This window comes from Staurois parvus, unplaced genomic scaffold, assembly GCF_062004578.1.
Source record: "Staurois parvus isolate SC_StPar_1 unplaced genomic scaffold, SC_StPar_1.0 ptg000496l, whole genome shotgun sequence".
Taxonomy (NCBI): Eukaryota; Metazoa; Chordata; class Amphibia; order Anura; family Ranidae; genus Staurois; species Staurois parvus.
Genome location: NW_028318292.1, coordinates 587439 through 600372, shown reverse-complemented (window position 1 = coordinate 600372; position 12934 = coordinate 587439). Strand labels below are relative to the sequence as shown.

Genomic DNA, 12934 nt, shown 5'->3' with positions numbered 1-12934 from the left:
ATGCTGTACATTATGTATACAATACATGTATGTAGCACACAGAAGCATTTTCACAGGTTTTTCAGTGCCATACAAGCAGATGCTGCAAAATTCCAGGAATGACCTTCAGATATTTCATCCTCTTTGACCCTCATTATATGTGATTGTGGCTATTGAGGTTATTGAGGTAACGGGGTGTGTATGAGAATGTCCATACAGAGAGATTACCAGGAAGTGGTCTGATCAGAGGGTGGACCTGAAATCTAGGGGACATCTCATAAGGTGACCACAGAGAGAACTTTCCATGCTAGACACTCTTCCCAGCGCAGAGACCTGCCAGTAATACTGAATATTCAGGGGAGACGACCAGGACCGATCAGAGCAATATGAACCCAATCACTGTACTGATCTGTATGCTGGGGGCCCTGCCAGGTTTTCACACGGTTGTCACACGGTTGTCAGAAGATCCATATACAGTATCTATATCTCTATCTATCTATCTATCTATCTATCTATCTATCTATCTATCTATCTATCTATTATCTATCTATCTATCTATCTATTATCTATCTATCTATCTATCTATCTATCTATCTATCTATTATCTATCTATCTATTATCTATCTATCTATCTATCTATTATCTATCTATCTATCTATTATCTATCTATCTATTATCTATCTATCTATCTATCTATCTATCTATCTATCTATTTTCTATCTATCTATCTATCTATCTATCTATCTATCTATCTATCTATTATCTATCTATCTATCTATCTATCTATCTATCTATCTATCTATCTATCTATCTATTATCTATCTATCTATTATCTATCTATTATCTATCTATCTATCTATCTATCTATCTATCTATCTATTATCTATCTATTATCTATCTATCTATCTATCTATCTATCTATCTATCTATCTATTATCTATCTATCTATCTATCTATCTATCTATCTATCTATCTATTATCTATCTATCATCTATCTATCTATTATCTATCTATCTATCTATCTATCTATCTATCTATCTATCTATCTATCTATCTATCTATCTATTATCTATCTATCTATCTATCTATCTATCTATCTATCTATCTATTATCTATCTATCTTTTATCTATCTATCTATCTATCTATCTATCTATCTATCTATCTATCTATTCAGATCTTTGTACAATAATTTCTCTTCTGTAGTCTTGTCCCACTCATCGGTCTCTGCTCTCTGTCAGGATTTCTATCACAGACGATCCATGTACGGCAGACTCCAGTAATATGGGCTACAGAGGGCAGTTCGGTCACCTTACCGTGTGACTACAGTATCATTGGAAAGACCACTTCCATCGGGTCCTACAAGTGGTACAGACACATAGTGAGGAGTGGGTCGGATGTCTCTGAGAATGATACGGATTTCTCTGGAAGACTCTCCAGAGTGGACCTAGATTAGTTCATCCATGGACAATCGGCCGCCATCACCCTACACCCTGTGCAGTTGTCAGACTCCAGAATGTATTACTGTGAAGTTACATTTCAGATCTGCCATGAAATATCCAGAGATGGAAATGGGACGTTCCTCAATGTGACAGGTGAGATCTGTATTTACTGCCCTGATTGTGTAATTATCAATATCTGATCAATAATGATCAAGTGCAATGCTTTGGCCAGTCACAGCTGAATTCACTATGAGAGCCATGATTGGCCAAAGTCTCAGTGACTTTGGTCAGTCATGGCTCATGGGCTTACAGAGCAGCCTTATGTAGTGGGTTGGAGGAGATAGGTAGGTGAGGTTAGTTAGTGGTATGTTAGGAGTGGAGTCAGTGTAGTGCGGTGTTGTGGAGCAGTGTAGAGGTGTCAGTGTTTTTTTACAGCACTTCTGCATCACCGCTGTGTCGCAGGTGTTCCTCCTTCTGAGTCAGTAGCGGTTTCCTTTTTTTTTTTTTTTTGCTTGTTTATTTTTATTTTTTTATTTTATTTCATTATTTTTTTTGCCTCAACAGAAGCATGAGTTGTGGTCATCTGCTGTAAGGAACGATTGTGATGGATTGAGGATGTGGAAAATTGATGGATTGTGGATGTGGAAAATTGATGGATTGAGGATTGGGAAAATTGATGGATTGAGGATGGGTAAACTTAATGGATTTAGGATGAGGAAAATTAATGGATTGTGGATGGGGAAATCAATGAATTGAGGAGTGGGAAAATTGATGGATTGAGGATTGGGAAAATTGATGGATTAAGGATTGGGAAAATTGATGGATTAAGGATTGGGAAAATTGATGGATTAAGGATTGGGAAAATTGATGGATTGAGGAGTGAGAAAATTGGTGGATTGAGGAGTGGGAAAATTGATGGATTGAGGAGTGGGAAAATTGATGGATTGAGGATGGGGAAAATTGATGGATTGAGGATTGGGAAAATTGATGGATTGAAGAATGGGAAAATTAAAGGATTGAGGATTGGGAAAATGTATGGATTGAGGAGTGGGAAAATTGATGGATTGAGGATGGGGAAAATTGATGGATTGAGGAAAATCTCTATCACATATCTGAGGCTTGTACATCAGCCAAGTGACACGGTTCATTCACCATTATCATAGGCAGAGTTCACCCTGGACTGTTATTGTCTTACGAATTCTTGGCCTATTGCGCATGGAGGGTCTAATAACAATCTGTTTCCATTGGCATCACTGTATATCAGTGTCTGGAAGCTCAGGACTATGGGATTTATTATTAAAAGTTTGACACGAGAACACCTAACGAATAATCCCATACAGTGTCTGCTATATTTATGTCCTATGATTGTCAGCTCCATCTAGTGGTCATAATGCATTATTTTCCTGATTAAAGTATTTAAGGTGTAAATACTGCATTATGGCCACTAGATGGAGCTGAGGATCATAGAAAAAGTTCACATTAATGGACTGTTATTGCCTTGTGAACTCCTGTCCTCCAGCACTCGGAGGGTGTCACAGCCATCTGTACTCACTGGGATCAATGGATAACAGTATCAGGTTGTATAGGGTTAAAGCCGAACTACGGTTTTACAGTTTTAAAAAAACAGTTACATTCCTGGGAATGTAACTTTCACAGTTGCTTGTGCTCCCAACCAAACTATCAAACCATCAAATGGCTGGTCTTGTAACTGATCACATGTGCCGCACCATGGCAGACGTAGATCAAACAGAAGCTAAGATGGCAGCTTCCTTTGGCTACAAACGATAGGAGGGTGTACACCTTTAAGGGGTTTGTAACGGAACTGACCCCAGACTGCGCTTGGGTACTACCGCTTCACCGTCCGAACACAGACAGCAGACACCACCGCTGACCATACAAGACTAGATGACACCAGTCTTGAAGTAATCCAGAAAGTAGACTAGTTTATTTTAACACAGATACAAGATATATACACTCAGGGGACAATCCCCCCTCCCTGCATAATGACACAGGGTGGGGCAATCTACATTTATTAACAAGGGACACACCAACAGACAGTCCCATCAGGGGGGAGGGCTGCTGGAGACACCCCCCACCAAGCCAATACACATAAACACATACATCCCATAATAGTTCGCTCCCAAGCAAGATACACAATAGAACAATGGGATGCAACCACATGGCATTAAACAATCTACAACCCCAACCCCACCTATACATGTCTACACAATATTAGGACAGATCACCCTGTACCACTAACAGGCACAGGGTGACTTACACACAATAGGGATATGGGGAGCTAAGAAAGGGGTCTCCCCACCTCTCCAAAGTGAGCTGGGTTCCATGGGCCCCCCACCCAAAGTGACTTCCGTTACAGGGTTTATTTATAGAAAATTCAATGTGAGAATACCTCTTGAATAACCCCCATAATATGTCCACTATGTTTATTTCCTATGATTGGCACCTCCATCTAGTGGACATAATACATTATTTCCCTGATTGCTGTGTTTTAGATAAATACTACATTACGGCCACTAGATGGAGCTGACAATCATAGGAAATAAACATATTGGACATGTGATGGGGGTTATTTGTGATGGCTGTGTGAATGCTGAGACATTTGCATAGCTAATTTGTTTTCTATATAAACATAGGCATTCTGCCTGACAACAACGAGCTATTCCATAGGACTTGTGTAATGAGGCCAGTATGTAATATTTCTGCAGGTCATTACAGAATAGGGGTGTTCACAGTCCTCTGAGCTGGGCGTGTGAACTCTTATTAGATACGGAGTGTGTGGAGTGAGAGCAGGAACTGAGAACGGACGGCAAAGTGTCCATGAGTATCCACTACTGCCTCCCCCATAGATAATGTCTGTCTCAGGGTAGGAAATATCTATACATTCCACCCAGAAGGAGCTTCATAGGATCCTCAGTGTCAAGCAGAAGCTGCAGAATTCCAGGTATAACCTTCATATATTTCATCCTCTCCGACCCTCATTATATGTGAATGTGGCTGATGAGGTGACGAGGTATGTATGAGAATGTCCATACACAGAGATCACCAGGAAGTGGTCTGATCAGAGAGTTGACCAGAAGTCTAGGTGACAACTCATAAGGTGACCACAGAGAGAACTTTCCGACCAAGACACTCCGCCCAGAGCAGAGACCTGCCAGTAATACCGAATATTCAGGGGAGACGACCAGGACCGATCAGAGCAACATGAACCCAATCACTGGACTGATCTGTATGCTGGGGGCCCTGCCAGGTGTGACAGAGGATCTATCTATCTATCTATCTATCTATCTATCTATCTATCTATCTATTATCTATCTATCTATCTATCTATCTATCTATCTATCTATCTATCTATTATCTATCTATCTATCTATCTATTATCTATCTATCCATCTATCTATCTATCTATCTATCTATCTATCTATCTATTACACTGTTCAACAAATTTTTATTTTTTGCCAGTTTTGGAAACAAAAGGATCCATTTCTTAATGAATTTCACATTCTGAGTTCAAATATAACAATGAAATTTATCAATTGGCTCTAGTTTTTCTGTAAACGGAAAGTTTTCTACTATAGGCGTAATGACTACATAATGCACAATAATTATATAGATAGATGTCTTTCCACAAATATAAAGCAAGTGATACTGACTACATAACAAAGCCTAAATGGCATAATATATTGCATAGGATTACCAAGAAAAATTATAGCCATAAGCGAAGTTGAATCATTTTAATACTTAGGATTCTCACTAGTTTTGTCTTCAGTTTGTGTCGGTTTTGCTTCTCTTGGCTTTTCTCTTGTATTCGAGGAAAGGGCTATCTCTTACAACTGCACGTGACTACACGCTTCAGGTTCTTCCTCACTTGACTCAACCACGAAGGATTCTGGTGCTTTAGGAATTGGTAGCCCCTCTCCATGAGGAACTGGACGTATTGCCGATGGAATATTTGGATAGTGCAGAGATAACTTTTTCTTCTTATTTAGCCCTTTTACAATTGGAGGCACCATACAAAAGTAACAATTACTAACATGATCTGTTGGCTCTCTCCAAATCATTGGCACAGCGAAAGGCATAGATGCCTTTTTTCCATTCAACCATTGCTCCAGTGCCGTCCCACAAGAATTGCAGCATATATGTGGTGCCCAGCTCTTGTCCTGGTCTCCTATCTTGCAGCCAAAATACAAGTTGTAGGCTTTCTTAATCATTCCTGTTATCCTCCTTTTTTGTGAGATAAAAGTTATTTCACCGCAGATATAGCAGAAATTATCTGCTTTATTCACACAAGTTCGAGGCATTACTGAGTAGCCTATATAAGCATAAAACGAAATGTAAAGACGAACTACAATCAGCTACAGATACTGCAGCTTTTATGCAGTGAAGTGATGCAATTAAAGGCTAATATTGCATCATCTCAGTATACATGCAATTTTCTATTGGTCACCAGTATCAATTGCGCAATATGCAGCTGAAGTTGCATCATAATTTTGAATGGCTTACGTCATTAGATGGGTGAATATATCATGGAAACTAGAGCCAATCAACATTTTTTAGGGTCATTTTCGTTTTCAGCACCCCAAAATTAGGTAAGATTAGCTAATTTTATGCCCAAAACTTTTTACCTGTTGAACAGTGTTATCTATCTATCTATCTATCTATCTATTATCTATCTATCTATCTATCTATCTATCTATCTATCTATCTATTATTTATCTATTATCTATCTATCTATCTATTATCTATCTATCTATCTATCTATCTATCTATCTATCTATCTATCTATCTATCTATCATCTATCTATTATCTATCTATCTATTATCTATCTATCTATCTATCTATCTATTATCTATCTATCTATCTATCTATCTATCTATTATCTATCTATCTCTCTATCTATCTATCTATCTATCTATCTATCTATCTATCTATCTATCATCTATCTATCTCTCTATCTATCTATCTATCTATCTATCTATCTATCTATCTATCATCTATCTATCTATCTATCTATCTATTATCTATCTATCTATCTATCTATCTATCTATCTATTATCTATCTATCTATCTATCTATCTATCTATCTATCTATTATCTATCTATCTATCTATCTATCTATCTATTATCTATCTATCTATCTATCTATCTATCTATCTATCTATCTATCTCTCTATCTATCTATCTATCTATCTATCTATCTATCTATCTATCTATCTATCTATCTATCATCTATCTATCTATCTATCTATCTATCTATCTATCTATCTATCTATCTATCTATCTATCTATCTATCTATCTATCTATCTATCTATTATCTATCTATCTATCTATCTATCTATCTATCTATCTATCTATTATCTATCTATCTATCTATTATCTATCTATCTATCTATTATCTATCTATCTATCTATTATCTATCTATCTATCTATCTATCTATCTATCTATCTATCTATTATCTATCTATCTATCTATCTATCTATCTATCTATCTATCTATCTATCTATCTATCTATCTATCTATCTATCTATCTATCTATCTATCTATCTATCTATCTATCTATCTATCTATCTATCTATCTATCTATCATCTATCTATCTATCTTTCTTTTTCTTTCTCTTTCTTTCTTTCTTTCTTTCTTTCTTTCTTTCTTTCTTTCTTTCTTTCTTTCTTTCTTTCTTTCTTTCTTTCTTTCTTTCCTTATATCTAGTTCAGATCTTTGTACAATAATTTCTCTTCTGTAGTCTTGTCCCACTCATCGGTCTCTGCTCTCTGTCAGGATTTCTATCACAGACGATCCATGTACGGCAGACTCCAGTAATATGGGCTACAGAGGGCAGTTCGGTCACCTTACCGTGTGACTACAATATCACCGGAGAGAACACTATCATCGGGTCCTACAAGTGGTACAGACACATAGCGAGGAGTGGGTCGGAGGTCTCTGAGAATGATATGGATTTCTCTGGAAGACTCTCCAGAGTGGACAAAGATCAGTTCATCCATGGACAATCGGCCGCCATCACCCTACACCCTGTGCAGTTGTCAGACTCCGGAATGTATTACTGTGAAGTTATATTGCAGATTGGCCAAGAAATATCCGGAGATGGAAATGGGACGTTCCTCAATGTGACAGGTGAGATCTGTATTTACTGTCCTGGTTGTGTAATTATCAATATCTGATCAATAATGAGACAGTGAGATGACCCTTCAGTAGTGATGAGCTTGATGTTCGAGTATTTGGCGAACACACAAACCGTATTGGCGTTCGACAGGTTGATCGCCCAGCGTGCCCCACAATGCACTGAGCTCTCACATTACATTGTGATTGGCCAAAACAATGCAGTTGACCATAGGCCAGGTGCAATGCTTTGGCCAGTCAAAGCTGAATTCACTGTGAGAGCCATGATTGGCCAATATCTTGGTGACTTTGGTCAATCATGGCTCACGGGCTTATACAGCTACCTTGTGTAGTGGGTTGGTGGAGTTAGTTAGGTGAGGTTAGTTAGTGGCGTGTTAGGAATTAAGTCTGTGTAGTCAGTGTAGTGCGGTGTTGTGGAGCAGTGTAGAGGTGGGAAAATTGATGGATTGAGGAGTGGGAAAATTGATGGATTGAGGAGTGGGAAAATTGATGGATTGAGGATGGGGAAAATTGATGGATTGAGGAGTGGGAAAATTGATGGATTGAAGATTGGGAAAATTGATGGATTGAGGAGTGGGAAAATTGATGGATTGAGGATGGGGAAAATTGATGGATTGAGGAAAATCTCTATCACATATCTGAGGCTTGTACATCAGCCAAGTGACACGGTACATTCACCATTATCATAGGCAGAGTTCACCCTGGACTGTTATTGTCTTACGAATTCTTGGCCTATTGCACATGGAGGGTCTAATAGCAATCTGTGCCCATTGGCATCACTGTATATCAGTGTCTGGTAGCTCAGGGCTATGGGGTTTATTATTAAAAGTTTGACATGAGAACACCTAACGAATAATCCCCGTATAGTGTCTGCTATATTTATGTCCTATGATTGTCAGCTCCATCTAGTGGTCATAGTGCATTATTTTCCTGATTAAAGAATTTTAGGTGTAAATACTGCATTATTGCCACTAGATGGAGCTGAGGATCATAGAAAAAGTTCACCTTAATGGACTCTTATTGCCTTGTGAACTCCTGTCCTCCAGTAACTCGGAGGGTGTCACAGCCATCTGTACTCACTGGGATCAATGGATAACAGTATCAGGTTGTATAGGGTTAAAGCCAAACTACGATTTTACAGTTTTAAAAAAAACAGTTACATTCCTGGGAGTGTAACTTTCACAGTTGCTTGTGCTCCCAACCAAACTGTCAAACCATGAAATGGCTGGTGTTGTAACTGATCACATGTGCCGCACCATGGCAGTTGCAGATCAAAGAGAAGCCAAGATGGCAGTTTCCTTTGGCTAAAAATGATAGGAGGGTTTAGTTCCCCTTTAAGGGGTTTATTTATAGAAAATTCAATGTGGGAATACCTCTTGAATAAACCCCATAATATGTCTACTATGTTTATTTCCTATGATTGGCACCTCCATCTAGTGGACATAATGTATTATTTCCCTGATTGCTGTGTTTTAGATAAATACTACATTATGGCCACTAGATGGAGCTGACAATCATAGGAAATAAACATATTGGACACATGATGGGGGTTATTTGTGATGGCTGTGCGAATGCTGAGACATTTGCAAAGCTAATTTTTTTATAAAATCATAGGCATTCTGCATGGCAACAAAGAACTATTCCATAGGACTTGTGTAATGAGGCCAGTATGTAATATTTCTGCAGGTCATTACAGAATAGGGGTGTTTACAGTCCTTTGAGCTGGGCGTGTGAACTCTTATCAGATCCGGAGTGTGTGGTGTGAGAGCAGGAACTGAGAACGGCCGGTAAAGTGTCCATGAGTATCCACTACTGCCTCCCCCATAGATAATGACTGTCTCCGTAGAGGAAATATCTATACATTCCACCCAGAAGGAGCTTCCCAGCTCAGCTCTCAGATCTGCAGGGGCAGGTTCAGAGGTGGTTGACGCCATGGCAGCTTGAGCCAGGAATGGTTGTATGTGACAATGGCACCAACCTTCTCTCCACCCTCCAACAGGGACACGACACATGTTCCATGCTTGGCACGCATCATCGATTTGGTGTAGCAGCATTCCTTGAACAGATACCCAGGCTTACAAGATCTTCTGAGGCAGGCCAGAAAAGTCCGTGGACATTTCCAGTGGTCATACAATGCCAGTATTTGGCTGCCTGACATTCAACAGGAATTCAACCTGCCCACCAACTGCCTCATTTGTGACATGCCCCCCTGGTTTGCCATACTTTGTGATTATGGCACAAGGACAGGCTCAGGGGAGCTTGGCTTCTTTTTGCCACGCCAGTGGCTGCTGATAAAGGATGCATGCACTGTCCTGTCACCATTGAGGAGGCCACAAGGATGGTGAGTCGTGACAACGCATGCATTAGTGACACTATCCCTCTAGTCTTCCTGCTGGAGGACACACTGCGTGGAATCATGGACAGGGCATTTCAGGCAGAACAGTGGAAGGAAGAGGAGGACTTCCTTTCCTCTCAAGGCACTCTTTATGCAGATACCATTCCTGCAGCTGCAGAACAAAAAAGAAAAAGAGGAGGATTGTGGCAGCATGGAAGTAGAGTATAATATACTGCAGTCTTGAAGGAATGGTTTTCAGTCCCCAGAAATCCAGCCTGGAGTAGTACATGGCTGGGAGGAGGTAGTTCCTGACAGTGTCATATTCAGTGGCCCAGAGGACTCAGAATCTCATGCCTCCTCAACCTTACGCTGCATGGGCTCCATGATTCTACAAACCTGCGAAAGGACCCGAGAATATGTGGTATCAAGGCGGGGGATCATTACTGGATGGAAACCCTTCTCGATCCACATTACAAGGGTAAAGTTGCAGAGCTCATCCCGACTTCTCAGAGGGAGCGGGGGATTAAACATCTTGAGGATGACGAAAATTTGTACAACACCTTTTCAGACAATGGGAGGTTGTCATTTTCTGGACAACGTGTTTCTGAGGCTTCGTTCGGTGAAAGGAAGAGAGGTGGAGAAGGCACCTGGCTGGCCGATGCCTTAAAACAGTTCTTTAGTCCTCAGCACCCAGGGCTGTTAGGTTTAGGCACCCACCAGCAGCATCTCCATCACATGGTTCAGGATTATCTAGGGGCAAGAGCAGACTTGGAGACCTTTCCAACTGAACATCCACTGGGTTACTGGGTCTTGGGGATGGATCACTGGCCAGAACTTGCTCAATATTCCATTGAGCTACTGGCCTGTCCTGCATCCACCATGCTTTCAGAATGGGCATTCACTGCTACTGGAGGTTTTGTGATGAATAAAAGATTGCGTCTGTCTACAGACTCCGCTGACCGGCTGACATTTATCAAAACGAATCAGTCCTAGATCAACAGCAGCTATCTTGCCCCTGATGCTGATGTAACTGATTACATTTTTTAGGGATCTGGGATCTTGAAGACTGCCTATGCTGCCCATCCTATTCCTGAATCCTGATTATGGAAGCTTCCAACAATGTTTTTGGTTTAGGGCACCACCAACATACAAGGCCCAATTTTTTTGCACCTGTGTGACAGGTGCATATAATTAAAAAAAAAATGTTTTTCTAATTTTTAATAATTGTTAATAGCAGTCCCATTCCTGTGCCCAGTAAGAGTAACTGTGAGGGGTTACAGTGTTCAGGCACCACCAATGCCCAATGCCTAGTTTTTCTGCACCTGTGTGACAGGTGCATTTAATTTCAATTTTTAGAGCAGGGTCCAATCCTGCACTCATCAAAAATGACTCTGAAGGGTTACGGTGTAAAGACACCACCAACTATTTGCCTGCCAAACACCCCACAATGCACTGCGCTCTCACAGTGCACACTATCCACCCCACACGATATAAGACATTGCACTTGGTGATGGAAGGCTTGGATGCAGCTGCTCGGCCATGGAAACCCATTCCATGAAGCTCTCTACGCACTGTTGTTAGGCTCATCTGAAGGCCACACCAAGTTTGGAGATCTTTAGCTATTGACTCTGCAGGCAGTTGGTGACTTCTGCGCACTGTGCGCTTCAACATGCGCTGACCCCGCTCTGTCATGTGACGTGGCCTACCACTTGGTGGCTGAGTGGCTGTTGTTCTCAGTTGCTTCCACTTTGTTATAATCCCACTAACAGTGGAGCGTGGAATATTTAGTAGCCAGGAAATGTCACGGATGGACTTATTGCCCAGGTGACCACCTATCACGGGACCACGCTTGGAGTCACTGAGCTCCTGAGAGCGACCCATTCTTTCACCAATGTTTGTAGAAGCAGTCTGCATGTCTAGGGGCTTGATTGTATACACCTGTGTCCATGGAGGGGATTGGAACACCTGAACCACATGATTTGGAGGGCTGGCTGAATACTTTGGCAATATAGTGTGTGTGTATATATATATATATATATATATATATATATATATATACACATACACATAGTATATGTGAGTTTCAGAACCATTTTTGGATTTGTATAAAGCTGGAAGAGGAGATCTGAGTTATTCTGAAAGTTTGTATCTTTATTAACTCAAGTTAACCAATAAAGAGGATCACTTGTACCGCAAACTTTCAGCATTGACCAACGGATATTACGGGAGAAGACTCTGCTGTAGCTTTTAGATAAATCTTTTCTTGCTGTCATCTCAAGCCTAATGTCTACTGTAAAAGACATAAATCTCCCTTTCAAAACTTTCCTTTTTCAAAAAGATGTATTTATGTCCCTGATTCCTGAAATTTGGCGCACATTCAAATCATGAGGTGTCACACTGGAGGCCATATGTCTTGGAGAGATTACAGGGGCAGATTCCGTGAAGCTCTTTTTCTGCTTTCAGTCTTCTATATTTCTATGTATACAGAACTCCCTTCTCTGTGAGTGTTACAGTCCACGCATGGTCCCTTCTGGTCATAGCTGGTTATATAATGTTCCAATCCTTCACCATTCATTGCATCACTCATTTCCCTGATACCGAGGCCATCATTTATGTGAAATAATATGGCACTGGTACCCAGTCAAGGCCCCATCACTATTATTTCCCTTAGCACTGAGTCTACTGAGGATACTCTGGGGTTTATTGGGAGTGGAGAGCAGAACGTCTGGTGGGCTCATGGTGTAGGAGATACTCTGGGATTTTAGTGACAATTATTGCAGACCAGGGGCGGATTGACCATTCGAGCACTTGGGCAGTGCCTGAGGGCCCAGGGTCAGTAGGGGGTCCCATGAAATGCCCCTGGTACCTTTTATAGGCTTTTTTGGGTGTGCTTTGAGTGTGGGCAAGGACACAGGGGCCCCATGATCCCCTATTGCCCGGGGGCCCCATGAGTTGTCAGTCCGCCCCTGTTCCAGTCACAGAACAGATCCATTTATACATCTTCCTTTCTGTGTTTTATCAT

The 12934-nt window shown here is 40.7% G+C and overlaps 1 protein-coding gene across 1 annotated transcript; it reads left to right on the top strand.

Moving 5' to 3' along the window:
- Nucleotides 1-1493: 1493 nt before the first annotated feature.
- On the top strand, nt 1494-7618 carry LOC149452114 (natural cytotoxicity triggering receptor 3-like). Its single transcript, XM_089689746.1, has 2 exons — nt 1494-1572; nt 7218-7618. Exons 1-2 carry the CDS (start codon nt 1494-1496, stop codon nt 7616-7618), a joined length of 480 nt encoding a protein of 159 aa, XP_089545872.1.
- The last annotated feature ends 5316 nt before the right edge of the window (nt 7619-12934 follow it).

Bases quoted from the DNA above. Each gene is read 5' to 3' on its own strand.
- LOC149452114 (XM_089689746.1), top strand. From the start codon at position 1,494: ATGTATTACTGTGAAGTTACATTTCAGATCTGCCATGAAATATCCAGA. The intron at 1,573-7,217 runs GTGAGATCTGTA...GCTCTCTGTCAG, and splicing joins GACGTTCCTCAATGTGACAG to GATTTCTATCACAGACGATC.